General features: G+C 34.5%; 1 protein-coding gene across 1 annotated transcript; it reads left to right on the top strand.

Annotated features, from left to right (window-relative positions):
- Positions 1–15177: 15177 nt before the first annotated feature.
- On the top strand, positions 15178–18747 carry LOC100854908 (uncharacterized). Its single transcript, XM_010649173.3, has 5 exons — positions 15178–15730; positions 15902–16051; positions 16359–16409; positions 17200–17813; positions 17940–18747. The coding sequence occupies exons 1-5, from the start codon at positions 15217–15219 to the stop codon at positions 18678–18680; spliced, it is 2070 nt and encodes a 689-aa protein (XP_010647475.1). The 5' UTR covers positions 15178–15216; the 3' UTR covers positions 18681–18747.
- The last annotated feature ends 758 nt before the right edge of the window (positions 18748–19505 follow it).

The raw sequence follows: 19505 nt of genomic DNA, 5'->3' as shown, positions 1-19505 counted from the left end.
AGTTCATTGAACAAAAGGATGGATGAAGTGCAAAATGATCTATCTCAAAAGATAGATAACCTCCAAGATTCAATCTCAAGGTTTGCCAACCTCAACACAATGCAAGAAAAAGGAAACTTTCCTTCTCAACCTTATCAAAATTCCAAGGGTATCCATCAAGTGGAGGCTCAAAAGGGAGAATCTTCAATGGTGAAGGAAGTTAAAACGGTTATCACTTTGAGTGGTAAAGAGGTTGATCTGCCCACATGCAAGCTAGAACATATGGTAGAGAGTGAAACAGAGAAAGAAAAGAGGGAGTAAATCAAAGGAAAGAAAAAGGGGAAAAGTACAGAGAAAGATGACTATGATTTTAATGAAGAACCACAGAGAATAGTCATCAAGGAAGAAATGATGAAACACATGCCTCCACCTTTCCCCCAAGCTTTGTATGGCAAAATCATACAGACCATGTCTCAAGTGAGGGATGCAAACTTCATATGGGATCCGGGCAAGCTAAATCAGGATCAAATTTTTTGATGGACTTAGTCTTTTTAAAGACTAGCTAGTCCATATCTTTTTGTTTTATTTATTACTTGTTTTAATTTTGATTTCAATGCTTTAATTTTAATTTCAATGCTTTAATTCTAATTTGTTTTGATGTAATATAGGTTTTTGGATGATCAAAATCAGGAGGAATTGCAAAGAAATTGAAGGAAGGTCGTTTGAAGCAAGAAAAAGTGTAAAAACAGGGGAAAAATAGTGGTCTACGAGATTTTGCAGCCTAAAAGAAGCCTTCGCGAAATCGGCATTATGCTGCGAAACCATTTCGCAGCCCCAACAAGTTCGCTGCGAAATCGCCACTTCGCTGCGAAATCATTTCGCAGCCTCAGGTTCCTCTTTGCGAAAATTTTCGCAGCTGCGAATCGTCCTCGTGGCACACGAGTGCCATTTGGCAGCACATTAACCTCATTTCGCAGCTGCGAAACGGCTGTGAAATCCCAAAGCGTAAAAACTCCCAATTTCGCAGCCAACGCGCCATTTCGAAGGGAGTTTCATAGCTGCGAAACCACCCTTTGGCACACGAGTGCCATTTCGCAGCACTGTACACTCATTTCGCAGCTGAAAAATGGCTGCGAAATGATCTCCAAGCTTCGAAATGGCTGCGAAAGGATCTTCAAGCTGCGAAATGGCTGCGAAATGATCTCCAAGCTTCGAAATGGCTGCGAAATGATCTCCAAGCTGCGAAATGGCTACGAAATGATCTCCAAGCTGCGAAATGGCCTTCAAGTTGCGAAATGGCCTTCAAGTTGCGAAATTGACTTGCAAAATGGAGGGAGGTTTGCAAAAACACCTTGCAAAGCCAAGAGAAGTTGCTAAAATGCCAACAGAGCCCTACGACCATGCATCTGAAGAGGAGAGCCCCGCGCACCCTGGGATCACACACACCAAGCCTCTCACTCCATTTCTAACCTCCTAAAACCATTAGAGCCCATAGCTCCAACTGAGAGCTCCAGCTGAGGAGACTATGCCACCTAAGGAGACTATCAGAACAGAGGTCAAAGTCCTGATCCAACCCACTCAAGAGGCCACCATAGATGCATCAGCTCCACAGGACCCTACCACTACTTGATCATCTTTTTATTTTTTGTATTTACTTATTATATTAGTATACATAATTCCATGTTTTGATGTCTTATATTCTGGGATTGGAGATATCCATTGATCATATCTTATATTCTACTTTCTCATATTAATATATAAACATCAATTCTTGTTTAAACTTGGTATTTTTCTATTTCCTCTACTTACTAACTCTTATGTTTTCTTTGAAACATGTGGTTTCTCCTATACGACTCAAACTCCATGTCACTCAGGAGGTACCACTTCCTCCCTATTTTTTAATCGCTTTTGTCACATTGAGGACAATGTTCAGCTTGGTTGGGGGGAAATAGAGTTGAGGAAGGAAGTTTTGTTAATAATGCTAAGTTATTTTGGTAATTTAGTTGCTTTTTGCTTAATTTAATTTTTTTTTTAGTTTTTATTCTACTCTCCATGGTTATTAAGGAAAAATTTTCAAACTAAAATGAGAGAAATTGAATTTTTGTCTTTTTACTTGACTTAGATTTTGTATTATGCTTATTAAAGTTGATGAATTGTTGAAACTTCTTTTGAATTCAACCTTAGTTCTTCCACTTTAAGCTATTCACACACTGTGCACAATAAGTTCCGATTATAAGATGAAAAACTATTTTCCTCTTGACTTAGGAAAATTTTAGACTTGGTACCTTTGACCTCATTTAATAGTGTTGGGACACCTTATAAAATGCCAATGAGTCTTTGATGAAAAAAAAGAAAGAAAGAGAAAAATGTTTGCTTGCCTTGAAACCCGAGTAAGGTCTGAAGGGTATATGGTGAAAATCTTTAAAACCTGGTGCCCTAAGCCTTCATTGGTTGGGAGTCACCGACCTCAATGCTCGTTACAAGGGTGAATAAGTGGAGTTTAACATACTGTAGGTGCTTGGGTATTAAAATTCATTCTCAAAAGTCCGGGGTAAAATCCAAGGAGTTAGTGGTTGAAAGATCCTTAAAACTTGATGTCCTAAACCTTAATTGGTTGGGAGTCATCGATGGACCCCCGTTACATGGACAATTTAGAAAAGAATACCTTTAAGCCTTGTACTCCTACAATGAAAAAAAATTGTGAGAAAAGAGGTGCGTTCTTAACCTATTGGAGGTTGATTAGTTTGCTAAGCTTTGAAAAAAAACTAGGTTGGGGGGAGAGATTAGTTCAACATACTATATTCGGAAACTAATAAATAACACTTAGATTTTTGTGGAAGAGTAAGGTTTGGTCCTTTGGAAGTGGAAATGATTTTAAAGCTTAAATTTTCATAATGCCTTCTCTTTATGAATTGTGATTAGACAAGTTATTTGATAACTCTTGTTGAAGTTTGAGTTTTATTTCTTTAATGTTCCATGTGAGAGTTAGATCATCATGCCACTTGAAAATTGTTTTTGATCAACATGATGTTGTAAATTATAGTATTGTTTATTTTTATTTTTCTCTCCTTCATTGCTAAGGGACTAGAAATATGTCGGTTGGGGGGCGCCATTTGATTCGTTCCCACTTGGTGTCTCAGCTGATTCATATCCTCTCAATGGTCCCTGACAGTGGTGCCATTTGATTCTTGTCCAACTGGTGTCCCTTGATTTTGGTCCTCAGGGAGTAATCAACAAAATTTATAACCTATTACACCATGAACTAGGGTAGCAAAGACAAAGCTACTATAACATAGTGGCTCTAGGATCGTTCACTGGGATGGGTTTTCACTTCACAATTGATATTAATTCAAAGTTGAATTGGTGCCTTTTCATTTCAAGATTAGCTTTAAAAGAAAACATAAAGATGTTTGAATGAAAAAGGTTTGGTTTTAAACTAACCAAAAATAGTAACTGATTTTACTTACAAAGAAAAGTGTTTCTTGGAGTTTCAGATCACTAGGCTCAAATTCCTCATACAAAAAGGGAGTTCCGGTCACTTGTTTCTTTTCCTCGCATTAGAGAATTAACATATAGTTCCTTCTCCAATCGGTATTGTATAGATGCTTCCCATTAATGGGTTCAAACACTAAATCACTCTCACTGATGCACCTTACAATGACTCATACCTCTCACCTAGCACTTGTCATTCAAGGTGATCTTTAACCTTGGATTATCCGTCAAAAGCTCGCAAGAGATAACTAATGGATGTCTCATTAGAGTCCAAAAGCTTACCAAGTATTGGCTATTCTAGAAAATCCTACCTTCAAACCACCTCCCAAAGGCTCGCAAGAGATAAACTAGTGAATCTCCATGGACGGAGATCACTTGCCTTACCAAGTGTCGGCCCAAGTGATTTCAAGGCGTTTTAAGTTAACTAAAAAGATAAAAACTATTAACGGGTCACATTTTCTCTTCATTAAAAGCTGAAACCACAAAACTTCCAATTTTTGCACTTGGAAACTTACCCGGTTACCTTAGCTCCAAGAGACGAAGAGCCTAGCCTCTCATCATCTGAGGAAAAATCCTCAGAGTTTGATTGACTAGAAAGAAAAATAACGAGAAAACAAAAATATATATGAAAAGTAGAGCAAGTGCTCTGTAGATATATTTCTTACTTATACAAAAGGTTGTCTTCGAGAACAAGCTCCCGAGATCTATTTTATGATGATATATGATTTCTAAAGAAAATTACAAAACTATATATAAAGGGTTATTCACCCTTTATTCTTACTTAAAGACTAAGGAATCCTATGATAGGTGGGTTACAAGGAGAGTTTGGGGATTTAGATATCAAATATCTAAAGCAAAATATCTCAAAATGTCGGTCACAAATATCGGGAAACTTCAGGAGAAATTCCGTTGCACTGTGCAAAATGGCTGCGAAATCATTTTGCAGCATAAGGGTGATTTCGCAGTCGTGCAAAATTCTTCCTTCAGCTTGGAGTGATCAGCTTCCAATGGCTGTAACTGCTTCATTTCAACTCCGAATGACACACCATTTGAAGCATTGGATTGTTGACTTCCTGAGCTTCGAAACGACATATAGCATGCATAAATTAGACTTTAGGAAGTGCTCCAAAAGTGGCTAACATGACTATCATCAAGAATGCTTCATGGCAGATTTCTCTTTGCTTCCCCTCCTTGCATTCCGGATTTGCTTATGGCAAAGGACTTCAAAGCTTTGGTTTTTCATGTTTCTGAGCTTTCCATTACTTTGCCATAAATTCCAAATAACTCTCCTCAATCTCGGATTGCTTTGGTGATCAAAAAGCTATCAAAACACCAAAACTTAACACAATTTGATTAGAATTGATTGCAAGGGTCCTTAACATGCCAATTGAGTTAAAATGTAATAACTACTACTCAAAAGTGTTGAAAAGAGTTAATTACAAGTTATGAAATAGAACTTTTTGAGTAGTAATCAGCTGTTGGGGAGAGGGAGTGACAGTGAGATATTTTTTAGCAGAGAGGGAGGTGTCTTGATGGCGGGTTTTTCTTGAGCGAGATACTTTTAGAGAAGAGGAGTTATAGTGTTTTGGCTGCTGTTTGAGAGGAGTTTTTTTTTTTTTTTTTTTTTAAGAGAGATGGACACAGGGAGGTCTTCACGGCCGGTTTTCAGGAGATATTTTTGGAGGCTAGTAGCTGGGTAACAAGCTAGAAGAGGGAAAAAGAGTTGTTATCTGATGAGGATTTTCCGTTGGCTGGTCTAGAGAGAACTAGTGAGAGAGAGAGGTATTCCGGTGGCTGGTTGCTTGAGAGGAAGGACAACTGAGAGAAAACAGAGGAGGAAGAGAGGCATTTCCAGGTAGGTTTCTTATCGATATCTATAGTTCTTTTGCTTTTCGCTCTCCTCTGTTTATTGCTGAGAATCATTTAGCTATTTGTGTGTGGATATCGTATGGCCATTTTTTTGTTGATTTCTGAGCATCCACTAGAGTTGCTATGATTGTATCTCCATCTGGTTTTTCTGTGTTTGTGTTGGAAGAAATGATATGAATATGGTCCAGATTTGTTGTGTGATGTCCGAAGGTCACTCTCGTATCCTTTCAATTTAAATCCCTTCTCTCTCCCACTATCTGGTAAGCCTGTTGATAGTTTATGAGATCAGGCTTTGCTTAATAAACTCTCATTTCACCTATTCTTGCTCTGTTTTATCAATTTTCCTCTCTGTACTTCTCTGCTTTTGGGTGTCTGCCTGTGGTGTGCTTTGGTTGGGGCATCTCCATCTGAGAGTGCAAATCCGGGTAGTGGAAGCTGAGATTACAGATGCTTAGTCTCTATGGAGTACCTGAAGGGCATATCGAGTAACCTAAGCCTGGTTTGGTACCTCTTGTCAGAGTTAGAGATAATAACCGAGTAGCTATGTTCCACAATATCACAGAGCTTTTAAGGTGTGGTCCATAGAGGGTTTCGAAAGGTGCATCATGTCTGCTTCATCAGTTTTGTACCATCCATTCAACATTTACTGTATCATTATTCCCCTGTGCTGGTCATCCCTAGATACAAATGGAGAAGCTGAAAAATGGTGTTGAATCCACCACCATTGCACCTTCCAGAGTTTTTCTTTCTGTAAGGATTCTCACCATTCAATGTGCTCACTATCCCGAATAGAGATTGATACCAACAAAGGAGAAACATGAAGATACGCGTGAGCATATCTTAGAGCAGTTTTTTTTATATGTGCAGCAGTTCGTGAATGGTGGCCTAATGTGTCATTGCCAATGGTCCAGATGTTACCACCTCAGAGATTAATAGCGTTGTATACATTCCCCAGTCCACTGTAATGAGTGATGTCGTCCATGCAAATTTGAGTGCATTCACTGATGCTAATGAATTGGGGAATTCACCTTCGTCTTCTGTTGATGCAAACAAAAGCCCTAGCATTGCATTTGGAACTGGGAATACAAGTGGGCATCCTCACACCAAGCTTCAAAAGACGACAGCACCGTTCCTGCAGTTCTTTCAAAGGCTCCATCATCTGAATACGTGAATGTCTCCAGGTTGGACACATAGGGGCGCCTTTTGAGGATTTTTGGTGTATTTGGGAAAGGTTGCAGCGTCGCTATTGAAGGATTTGCTCTGTTGGGTCAGTTGCAACCTCTCACGCTGAAGACACTAAGGCTGTAGCTGCCGAGGGTGATGATATGGCCCTGTTTGGTGATAGGTCTTTATTTGAATGAGTGTGTTGGAAAGCATCAGAGGATTTGCAGGTTGATGGGTCAAGTTTAAACCCATTTGCAGATGAGAAATGAAGACATTGATGTACCCATCCTTCGTGCCTTCCCCGGCCCCCCCCCCCCCCCCCCCCCCCCAAAATTCCTTCTCAACACCACGTGTTTTCATACCCTCCCATGCATACGTACCCATCTTACCGTCCTCACTCATGTATACCACTAGTTCTCCCTATACTTAACCTATCCACTATACTTTTCTTCCTACCTACCCTTCTTATCTTCATGCCTATCATACCCATCATCTACTAACAATACTCACCGTTACCCTCCAACATATCCAATGCCATACACCGTTCATCACACTTCATGCATACTGTATCTATTTCCTTCACACTCATCTAACTCCTTACACCCTTTTCTCCCACTAACTTGTATTTCACATTGTACCACGCATCATCCCATGCCTTCATACATATCATCACCCTCACATACCCGTCCCTACCTTTCTCTCTAAATCACACCATATACCCATTTCTTTTCAATGCCACTAAACCCATTTCTTCCAACCTTTGCATGTTGCATGGCCATGCATGGCCACGTCAAACCCATTCTATGCTCACCATCTCAACACCTAACCTTCATACCCACTGCCCACTTCCTCACACCCATTTCACAATTCCTATCTTCATGCCCACAACCCATATTTGTGCCACTACATAACCCTTATCCTCATTCCCATGCGTATTGCCATTATTCTCATACCCACGTATCCCCATGCATATTACCATACCCATTTCTCACTCCACGACCACTGCGATGGCTCGCCTTATCTTCTTCTCAGATCATTTTCCGCCGTTTCAGCCTCGGATTCATGTGATCAGATCTACGGATTCACGCCCTGCACAACGACAATAGTAGGTAACCTCTTCCTCATCCCAGTCTATGGTTACCTCATGTTCCTTGCCGCAACCTATCTTTTCCCCGGCAGTGAGCTCCTGCTTGAACTCTTGGGCCTTGGCCTGGTCGGTGGCGTCTTGCTTCCCATACTCGGTACTCTTCCCGATGCCATACTTATCCTTGTATCTGGACTTTTTGGGAGTACAGAAACTGCACAGAGTCAGGTCTCTATAGGAATGGAGTTGTTTGCTGGATCAATTGTAATGCTCCTTACAATAATATGGGGAACTTGTGTTATTGTTGGCAAGTGTGACCTTCAATATTCAGTTGCCAAAGACTCATAAGATACCAAAGGATTTTGCCTAACCGGTTTAGGTGTTAGTACCGATATCTGGACTAGCTATGCTGCAATCATCATGGTTTTCTTTGTGCCTTGAATACAAAAGAGAGAAATGAGGAAACAAATACCTCATCAACCTTATTGATTCCCCAGGGTGTTTATGCCCAGAATGAAACTGTTCTACAGCAGATCTGAGTGGAAGGGTCCGTCTAGTCTTAACTGTCTATGAGATGGACGGGCATTTTCTTGAGCTTCAGGTTGCTGGAGAAGGTGTGAACCTTCAGGCTTGATAACCGATCTAAACCCAAGCAAGATGCGGCTGGGAGAAACTTCTCTTCACAAGATTTGCACCTTTGAAACCTTTGAGTAATCTTGGTGTCTGTAAAATCAAGCATTTGAACTCAGAACGTTGATGGCCTAAATTAGGGAAGCTAAGGAATGAAGAGGATGAGGATGTGATTTCTGGTTCGTGGACCGAGAGATGTTCCATACTTTTTTGATGCAATGTTGGGTAACATGCTCGACAATATTCTCATTGATTCAAGCAAGTATGATTCTAAACGGCAATATTTCTCTGTTCGAATAATAGGACAGTAGAAACTGCCATTCCTTTGAGAGAGACAGTAGCTTACAGCGAGAAATTCGAGAGAAATAACCCCTTGCCAGATTTCTGAAATTGCAAGTAAGCCTGGACTTGAATTGCTGAAGGGCGATGATAATGTCACATCAGATGAGAGAGAACAACACTTGCCATCATCGATCTCACTGTACAATGCCACATGTACCCCCGGAGACCCACCTTCTGCATGGCTTGCATGGCCACCTTTGGGGTCACGTTCCTTTTTTCCTTTAATTATTATTCTTCACCATCTTTGATTACAAAATAACCCTCCTAAATTCCAATTTTCAAACATTTTTTCAATGACTTCAATTCTTTTTCAAAATTTCATCCTTAGGGTTTTTTGGGTCCCAAAAATCATATTTTCAATAAAAATTTGTTGTCTTTTTCTTCGGCATGCAATTTTAATAATTTCCATAATTTTTGAAATGTTTTAAAAATAAGCATGAATTTAATTCTGTAATTTTAAATTATTGGAATTTATGGAATTGATTCATGCAAAATAAAAGGGTTTGGTGGGGCTTGACATGTGATTTTATGATTAATTGATTGATTGATTGATCGACTTGTTCGTCATGCGTGATTGATTTACTATGTTCCATGATATATACATAATCATTCTATGGTTGTATACTAATCCCATTTCTTAATAGCTCATTGTGGTTCGTAGCCCAGATACGCATTCATATTCTGGTCATTTTCTTTGCATGTTTTGATTCCCATATGCGCATGATTGATTTGAGTATCCATTGATTTCCTCATTGATTGTCACGTCAGTTTTATCCTATTAGTAGAGACCTGACTTTAGGGACTTAAAGGGGTGTTACGGTCTTTATTGTACCTTCCCGATAAGTAACCTGACCTCCGAGCCCAATTTGATTTTTTTCACAGACCACCTTTTAAAAAATAAGGAGTCGCACTTAGAGTTTTCTTTCTTATTTTGTTTACTCTTTAAAAATAAAACAAAAATAAGTGGTGACTCAAAGTCATTTTTTTAACAAATAAAAATCAAATTTTCATATAAAAATTGAGCTCGCTATCGAGTGGAAGCGCATGAGCTAAAATGCAGGGTCCACACGTACCTTTCGTAGAAAATATAACAAATACTGCTTATTTCGATGATGAATATTGATATCGAATATCAGATTTTTTAGATGGGCATCACTCTTTTGTAAGTGAACTAGAAAGTGCCTTTTAGTCAATGTAATTCTAATAATATCAATAATGCATGGAAAGAGTAATCTTTCTTATCGTGATCATTAGGTTAATAGGCTTATGATAAAATGATTACCAATGAAGCACTCATTAGACATCGGATTATAGTCCTAGAGTTACAGGTGAATCCTGATTTCTGATGAAATCAAAATATCATCCATTAATCATCCTATATGTAAAATATTAGTTGAAGATAGATTAAGATAATTGAAAATTGAGATGTTTTGTAATGCCTAGAACAATCCGGATCCCTTGCAGTAGAGTAATTGAACAGCACACCAGAGTGACGTGATGAGAACCTTATAGAAGTGAGGGATTTTGTGGGGTGGTTCCACAGTCACTGCAAAGTCCCTTTAATACCATTTGACGATGCCCTTAAGCATGATGATGCCAGAGGATCTACCAAGATGTGGTTGGTGAGTAGTCTTAATCCATACTTTGGACCCGCTCAGCCACATGAGCATTTTTAAAATGTTTATGGCCTACCACACAAGCGATTAGAGAAGTTCTTGTCATTCTTATCATCCATCCGATTATAGGCTTCTCAAATTAGTAGTATATAATTTGAGATGGTTTAAGAAAAATAACATGATGGAACTTAGGGATGATGAGATGTTTCGTAGCATAAATACAAAACATCTACTTTTTCTTTGTATACACCAAATTATACCCTGTGTAGTAGTCCCTTTCTTTTTATCTTTTTTGCAGCAAAATTTTCATTTTACATAAACAATAGCAAACCAAGTCATAAAATTTCATGTTATGGCATAATATTCTTAAGTTTCATTTTCAACATAAAATCGTGGAAATATGATTAATTTCCACACTAACATCCAAAAAAACTTATAACGTCAATCAACTGTAGTGGTAATAAAACTGTACATTACCTTTGAATGAAGCCTTGATTTAATAATTCTTGCTCTTGGGACCCTCAAAATTATCAGGATAACACGGCTAGCTACCTGCCCTGAGAAGTGGGATCCATTAGGAGATTTCATGATCAATCATTTGGTTATTAGTCATGTCATTTGGCCAAGTGTTGCATGGATGATGCTCAGCTGTATGGGATTAGCTTTAGTTTCCATATATAATTAAGAAGGATAAGATTTCATTTGACTTTATTTATAGTAGGGCCCAAGCATGAAGACTTCTATTAAAAGAGGATAAGAAATGCCCATCAATCCATTTTAAAAATGGTGCATACACATGCCAATGTTTTAAAGCAAAATAAATGTCCATGCCTACCAAACAGGAAATCAAAGGACAATGATTTTCCTTATTTATCCATACCTACTAAATAAAAGAGTTCTTGCCTATAATTCTCTTTTTATTATCCATTAAAGACTAATTAGCAAAGGTGAAATTAATCACAAGCTTCTCAAATAAGAAAGCATATAATTAGATAGGCCATGAGGGAGAGTAGAGTAGAAGGCTTCAATGAGGGATGGGTTCTTATAGTCTCATCATACATTTGGGTGATTATATGGATTTGATTAAGGTGGTTCCATAATCATTGCAAAATCTTTTTCAATTACATTTGATTCTCGAAAATTTTAATGAAAAGAAAATAAGGAAAAAAAAATATAAGAGAAAAAAGAGTAGAAGAAAAGAAAAAATGAAGTAAAATAAAAATAATTTTAAAATTAAATTGTAATTATAAGTTACTTTAAACTTATTTAACTTATTTTAAATCTTTTATATAAAGATTAAATAATTTAAAATTTTATAAGTTCTCAACTAATTTTAATTTGTATTTAATTTTTTTTATAATACAACCATGAGAGAATAATTTTCTTTAACATTTTTTTTGAACAAAATATAACCCAAAAGAAGAAAAATGGGTAACCTGGTTAAGGATGGTTTATCAAAATTTCTAATATATTCAAGATAAAGAACAAAATATTATTATTATTAATATTATTTATTTTTAAATAAGAGTATTTGGAATTAAAAAAAAATCAAAGAAAAAAATAAAATAATTTTTGTTCTTTTCAAAAATAACTTTTATATTTTGATTTTGTAAAGAATTGTAATATTAAATTAAATTTAATACAAGTCTCATGAAAAAAAATTGTTTTGCAATTAGAAATGGATCGGAGATAAATAGTTTTTTTATAATTGTGAATACTAATATTGTAATAAAGATACAAATTATGTTATTTTTGTTAGAAAAATGATAATATTTTAATGGATCAGTTTCTCAAATTAGTATGTACATAATTTGAGATGATTTAAGAAAAATAAGATGGTTGAACTTACATCGATAAGATTATGAAGTACTCTATAGCACAAATAAAAACTTACTTCTATTATAAAATAGAAAAATAAAAAAGTTTAAAGAAATTCTAAAATCAAATTATATTTAAAAGACTTTAAATGTTGTTTCGTGTTTTTAAAATACAATAATTTTCATAAGTTATGTCTCTTTCTTTCAACTTTTCTTTTTTTGAATAAATAATATTTATAAGGGTTAATATATCAATTTAATAGTTTAGGAAAAATATTTAAATTGGTTTTAAAAAAGAACTCAATATTTAAGTAATAATTAAATGTTTAATTTTATATAAATAACTAGCATAACTTAAACTTATAATTATTTAAATCATTAAACATTAAATACTTAAAGGGTGTTTGTTTTTTTAATTTTTTTTATAGAAAATAATTTGTTTTTAGATTTTAAATTATTTATTTATTTATTTATTATTTATTATAAATTTTTGGATGAATAAAAAAAATTAAAATATTTGATTTTTTTCATTTAAAAAATGGCATGTTGATTTTTTATTTTTTATTTTTTGAAAAATAAAAAACAGTGCACGCGGAAACGATTGTCAAGGAGAGCTTTGATATCCACGAAATTCTCCCTTTCATACTCTCAATCCCATTGATAACAAATTGGCCAAACCTACCATTTCAACACCCAAAATTTGTCTTCTTGGGAAAGCGTGAATCATGCACCTAGTCAATAATTCATTTCCCATGGCTCCCACGTGGCAGGTGTTTGACGCCACATCATGTCCGCAAAAATCCGGCCTTTCATGCCCCTAATCCCAATGAGACCTGTCATTTCAAGATCCAAATTTGTATCGTTTTAAAAGCATGAACCATGCACATGCAACAATTTATTTCCCCTGGCACCCGCATGGTAGGTGTTATGACGTGACATCACGGTGCCTAACATATTCATACATTTGTATTTATACCTAACATTTGCACTCATCTTTCCATTTTCCAAGCTCGTATACAACAAGTAACCATAAGATTTATTAGTTAAAAGGGTTTAACTGTGAGGTAAAAAAGTAAAAAGGTATTGAAAAAAAAAAAATTTAAATTAATGAATTATTTTTACATGTTATTTTAAATTTATTTAACTTATTTATATAAATATTAAATAATTTTAAAATATATAAAATTTTAATTATATTTGATTTTTTTTATATTTTTTATCAAATAATCAAATATAAAAAAAAATCATTTTTTTAACATTTTTTTTAATACTTTTAGATAATCATGGACAATTATCCATAATTTTAGATCTTGTCTAGCATAAATAAAATCCTTTTTAAAAAGAATATATTAAAAATAATTTTCCTGACAAGGAATGATCATGTAATATTATTATTACAAACTATTTTGCATTAATTATAAGGTTATATTTGATTTTTGAAAAGTTTGAAGAAAAATATAAAATAAAAATTAAATATATTGGAAAATATCAAAAGAAAACTTGAACAAAAATATTAATAAAATAAAAATTGATTAAAAATAATAAAAATATTAGAAACAATTAAAAAGAATGATAAAACTGGTAAAAATGCATATATTAAGGTTATTTTATTGAATAAATGATAAAGTTGGTGATATTTTATAATAATATATAGAAATTTATTATGTTTCATAATATGTAGAATTTGAAAAACATATTTAATATTAAAATAATAATACGTTTAATTTAAATGTATTAAAAATATAAAATAAATAATGATATGATTCTTTGTTAAAAAAATATTTATAATTTTATTTACAAAATATATTTTTAATTTCGAGCCAAAATATTTTAAGCACTTGTTAATAAACTACCTTCTTATGAGCTGTCAAAACCTCCAATTTCCCCAAATTAAAGACCCCTTTCACACCAGATTTGTCCCATTGAAAAAATGTGGACTCAAACCTCATAAAGTCTTCTGATGAGCTGTGAAAACCTCCAATTTCTATAAATTAAATATATCCCTTTCGCACCAAATCCAACCAAAAAAGGGAAAATCGGACCTGTGTTTTCCATACGGTGTGTGATATTCATACCTATGATTCTCCATATTCACACCTAATAGTTTTCCATACGGTGTGATGAATGGTAAAATTTATACGAATCTTTCCATTATCCAGTTCCATTTACCACATGCATAACAATAACCATAAGAATAAGGTGTTTAAAAGATTTTAGTCAAAATCAATTTCACATGTATAATCTGTTCAATATTATCTAACAATTTAAGTTTTTATATAAATTGAAGCTTAATAGTATCCACAGCAGTCAATTTCCCATTTATAAGCCAATACCTTGATTACAGGCAGTATTATTATTATATTATTAAATTAATAAGATATTTTATAAAACTTAAAGATTTATTATTTAATAATTTAAATTGATTTTTATTTAATTATTATAAAATTAATTTAAAACTTATTACATAATTTTTACTTTAAAACTATATTTGATTCCCAAAAAAAAATTAAAAAAAAATACGAGGAAAATAAAATAGAGACAAAAAGTAAAATAAATAAATAAAAAGAATTTTGTGGGAAATGAATTATTACTTATTTAACTTAAAAGTTTATATAAATTTAAAGGTAATAAATTATTTTTATATACCATTTCAATCTTATTTAACTTATTTTTCATCTTCATTATAAATATTAAATAATTTAAAATTTTATAATTTTATAATTAATTTTAATTATATTTTTGCTCTTGTATTTATTATAATAAAATCAAACATAACAAAATTATTTTTATTAATATTTTTTCTTTATTTAATATTTTTATGGAATTAAATATTAGTAAGAATGTTTGATAAAATTAACTTAAATTTTTTTCTAAATTATCAAATTAACTTAAACATCCATACTAAAAATGAATATATAATTATTTATAAGGTACGTCAAAAGTGTTTTAATTTCTAAAATCAACTTTTTACAATATTTTTTAAAACTAGAAATTAACATTTGTTACTCATACCCAAGCTATTCTTTTTACTATTAAATATTAACAGCAATGTCATTTTACTTGTGAAGATCCAAAAAAACATTATTGAAAAAACTGTCTTTTTTTACTCCTTTCCATTTAATTATGGAACTACAAGACATTATTATTATTATTATTATTATTATATATACAATTGCATCCGAGCCACACCCCCATTCTGGTCTCCCTCTCTGAAGAACCTCCCATGGCGGACATCCACCAACTCAACGGAAATTTGTACCGTGCTCTGATGGAGAAGAACCCCAAGGATGTGCTGGGTTTCCTTCCAGTAGACGAAGGTCCATTGCACAAAATCACCATACATAAAGACACCGTTCTCCATATGGCCTGTTACTCCAAGCAGTGTGATCTCGCGCTCGAGTTACTGCAACTGTTGCCCCCCAGTCTTAACCAGCGATTCGCCAACTCTAAAAACGATGTGGACAACACTATCCTCCACGAGGTAGCCACTTACAACGCCATGACTGACGTTGCCACTGAAATATTGAACAGAGCTCCGGAGTTGCTTACTGCTCGTAACATCCTTGGAGAGACACCTCTCTTTCGGGCGGTCCGGTACGGGAAAGATGAAATGTTCAAGCTACTAGCTGAGAAGCTTGACCGTATGGATTTTGAAACTGAAGAAGATCGTAAAGCCTGTTTGCGGAGGAATGATGGAACAACTATTCTCCATATTTCCGTATTTACTGAGAATTTTGGTGAGTTCTCAGTAAACCACTAGAAAGAAGATGGATTACCTCATAAGTATTTTAATTAGTGAAAATCTTCATTAATTTTGATTGAATTTTGAGTTGATTTCCACTTTTGTACCTTTAATCTAGTGCTAATATAGTTGTTTCTTTAATTTCTGTTAAAAACTATGTGAACAGACTTGGCGCTGTTGATAGCGGAAAGATATGGAGATTTAATTAGCGCCTGGGACTCTAACCAAATGACGGCTCTTCAACATCTAGCATGCAACCCATCGGCATTTCTCAGTGGATGCGAACACGGACATCTGAGGCGATTCATCTACTCTTGTATAGTATCTTTATTCTCTTCTCCTCTCACTGGATTAATTAAGTTCTTTTGGCACTGTTATAATTTTCATAAGGGCTTTCAGTATGTGCCCAAATACTTTGAAAAGTTGTTGAAAAATCAAAAGAGGGCTTGTGGTCCTTGCCTTGGTATAGCTTTGGCTTACGTTCCTTTTGATAATAGCAAATTGAATATTAATGCCTTTTTTTTCTCTTCCTTTTGACAGAACTAAGAAAAGGTCTTTTTTTATTCTTTTTTTTTTCCTGAAGAATTACATCGTGGAATTCACACCAACCAAGCGTTTTTCAGGTATTTCAAACAAGGCCAGGGGAGGTCGGTGTCAAGATCTTAAATCTGTTGGTAGGTTCTTGGGACTCTGGTACTCTACTGTTTATGCTCTTTGTCTAATGTCTTAAATGCTGATATGCGAAGAAAATTACCATTTGTTTAATTAGCCCTCCACTAGGGCAGATTTACGGCACATTTGAATGCTCTTTTTTTCTTCTTTTTTTTTGTCCCATAAAAATTGTAATTTTTTATTTTATTTTTTTTATTTTTAAAGGAACATTTGAGAGTTTCACAACATTTTTTAAGACAATTATAAAAAAAAAAATTGGGAATAGTAGTCAGTTATTTTTAAAAACAAAATTTTCTTAATTTAAATGGTTCTTAATTATAAAAAATAATTTTTGAAAATCATTTTATTTATCAACTCAAATATATATGGAAACAATTTTCTTTACTTATTCTCAATATAAAGTTATTATACACCCACCTACAATGCAAATATTTTCAAAGTATTCTCCATCTTTCCCATGGTTGTTTAAAGTATAAAAAATAATTAAAAACACCTAAAATTTATTATAAAAAATAACTTGTTATGAGAATAAATTCTGAAAAAACTATTTTTAAGAATTGTTATCAAACATGTTCTTAACTTCAACAAATTAAATGAATTTAGGTTTTTTTTCTTAAGTTTCTGTGTAAAAATGAACCTGGAATTTGGCTTACACAATCTTTTCTTAGTATTATCCATAGAGGGTCTTTTGCGCTGTCATTCATATGAAGCATTTGAATTTATTGTTCTTCGTTCTTGAGAAGTTTTCATGATAAATATAAGGGAACTACTGACTTTTATTTTATTGAAAAGCTAAATCACGCTTTAGATGGCCCATTTGGGAAGCCCTTTTGGAAGAAAAGCATAGATATGATGCAGCTCGCGAACTTGCCAGTAAGTTACTAGAAAGTGATACTTCCTGGGAGGCTACGAATCCTCAAGCAGTGGACCGAGGGTCCATTTCTGTGCAAGAGAAAGGAGGAGACTCATCGGTATCATCAAAAGAAAAGGCAAAAGTGGATCCCTCTATTGCCCTGCAACACCCAGATGAGAAGAAAGGAAAAACCTCTCCAGAAGTCAATAGAACTAGATTCAACAATATCAGGAACAAGGAAACTCCATTGTTTTTGGCAACAATGTCAGGCATTCCAGAGATTGTCGATGAAATACTCAAGAAGTACCCTCAGGCAATTGAGCATTATAATGACCAAGGAAGGAACATACTTCATGTAGCGATCAATTACCGCCAGATAGAGATTTTTGATAGGGTGGTCAAGATGGAAATGCCAGCAAGGAGGCTACTACGGGCAACAGACGCTAAAGGGAACTCCATTCTGCATATGGTAGGAAAGAAAGGAAAACGCTATGTCTCGAGAAAATCACGATCCCCTGCAATCCAATTGCAAGAGGAGTTGCTCTTGTTTGAGGTGCACTTCCACTACCCCATTCATAATCTTGTTAGGGTCCATGATCCAGTAGCTTGAGTTAATATGATGATAATGGCCCAAAAATGAGAGTACTACTGGTTCATGTGGTTTTTCTTCTATATGCAGCGTGTGAAGGAATACTCTAAATCCCATTTCCTCAAGGTCTTCAACCATAACAACCAGACTGCAGATGAATTATTTGCTTCCAACTACTGTGAACTTCATGAGGAAGCCAAAGAATGGCTGAAGCGCACCGCTGAAAACTGCACCATTGTGGCTGTTCTTATTGCTACCGTTGCCTTTGCTGCGGCCTACACTATACCAGGAGGACCAAATCAAAGCACTGGAATCCCACTCCTCCTTTCTCAACCATTCTTCGTGGTTTTCACCCTGGCGGATGTAATCTCCCTCACTTACGCCTTGACATCTGTCATCACATTTCTCTCAATCCTCACATCCCCATTTCAGTTACAAGACTTCAAGAAGTCTCTTCTTCGAAAGCTGATGCTCGGTTTTACGTTTTTAATCCTCTCCGTGTCAATGATGATGGTGGCATTTGCTGCAACAATCATCCTTATGATACATAATAAGGAAAGGTGGACCAAAATTGTCCTATACTCGGTTGCATTCCTCCCAGTTATTATTTTTGCACTCTCATATTCCCCGCTATATTATAGACTCCTGAAAGCTTGCACCGGTCTGCTCAATCTTGCACTTGAGCTTTGCCCCAGGTGTACTTGTGTTTCTCCACCATCATGGACAACCAAGTTTTTCAACCGCAGAGAATCCAAGCCCAACCGCTTTCAATCTCAAACATTCAGTTCCAAATGCCCTTCTATATTTCAAACCACTTATTCTTCAGTTTGAAAGGCCAATGAGGACCTATGTATGTATGTATGAGTGATTTGAATGCTTCTTTCTCTTTCATTTGCTTAGAACTGATTGTACAAATGTTCTGTAATAAGTGAACCGGTAGTTGATGATATTTTAACAAACGAAAAAAATGAAACGGAAGGTTTTAATAAATGCAGAAAACCCAACACCAAGGAGGCAAAATAATGGAACTAATTAAGCATCACTGTTTTCTTCAACTTAAGAGGAAAAATGTAGAAATTTCAGACGAGCAAAAGGGTCAAAACCACCATCAGAATGATAATAACAAAGGGAAAAGATGGCAAAAGTTCAGCGCCTCTTTTTGGAAAAAAGGCTGAACAGCATTTAACTTTGTTGGCGAAGACAAAACATTAATAATACATGTTCCGAGTAAGAAGATTGAAAAGTAAACAAACAAATAATTCTATGTATAGTAGTATTGCTAATTCATTTACCGGTATCATGTCTATTCCATCATTCTTGTTTAGTATTATTGCTAATTCATCTAAGGAAAAAAAATTAAACTAAGGATTTAGAAGTATTGATCCAAAAATGATAGTGTTAAATGCCCTAGAAAGAAAGGAGAGAAAAGCATAACAAATGAATTTCAAATTTTCATTATTTTTAGTACCAAAAGAGTGTTTGATAAATCAATTCAATGATTTAATATGATTTACTGATTTAATGGTATTGGTTAAGTATATTAAGTATGTTTACTAAAATAAATTAATATTATAACTTAAAGTTAAAAAGGATTTAATGTAATAAGTTAATTAAAATAATGACTTTTTCTAGATCATAAACTTTATTTACCTTAAG

The sequence above is a fragment of the Vitis vinifera genome, chromosome 10 (genome assembly GCF_030704535.1).
Source record: "Vitis vinifera cultivar Pinot Noir 40024 chromosome 10, ASM3070453v1".
In the NCBI taxonomy this organism is placed as follows: Eukaryota; Viridiplantae; Streptophyta; class Magnoliopsida; order Vitales; family Vitaceae; genus Vitis; species Vitis vinifera.
This window is presented reverse-complemented; position numbering and strand designations above follow the sequence as displayed.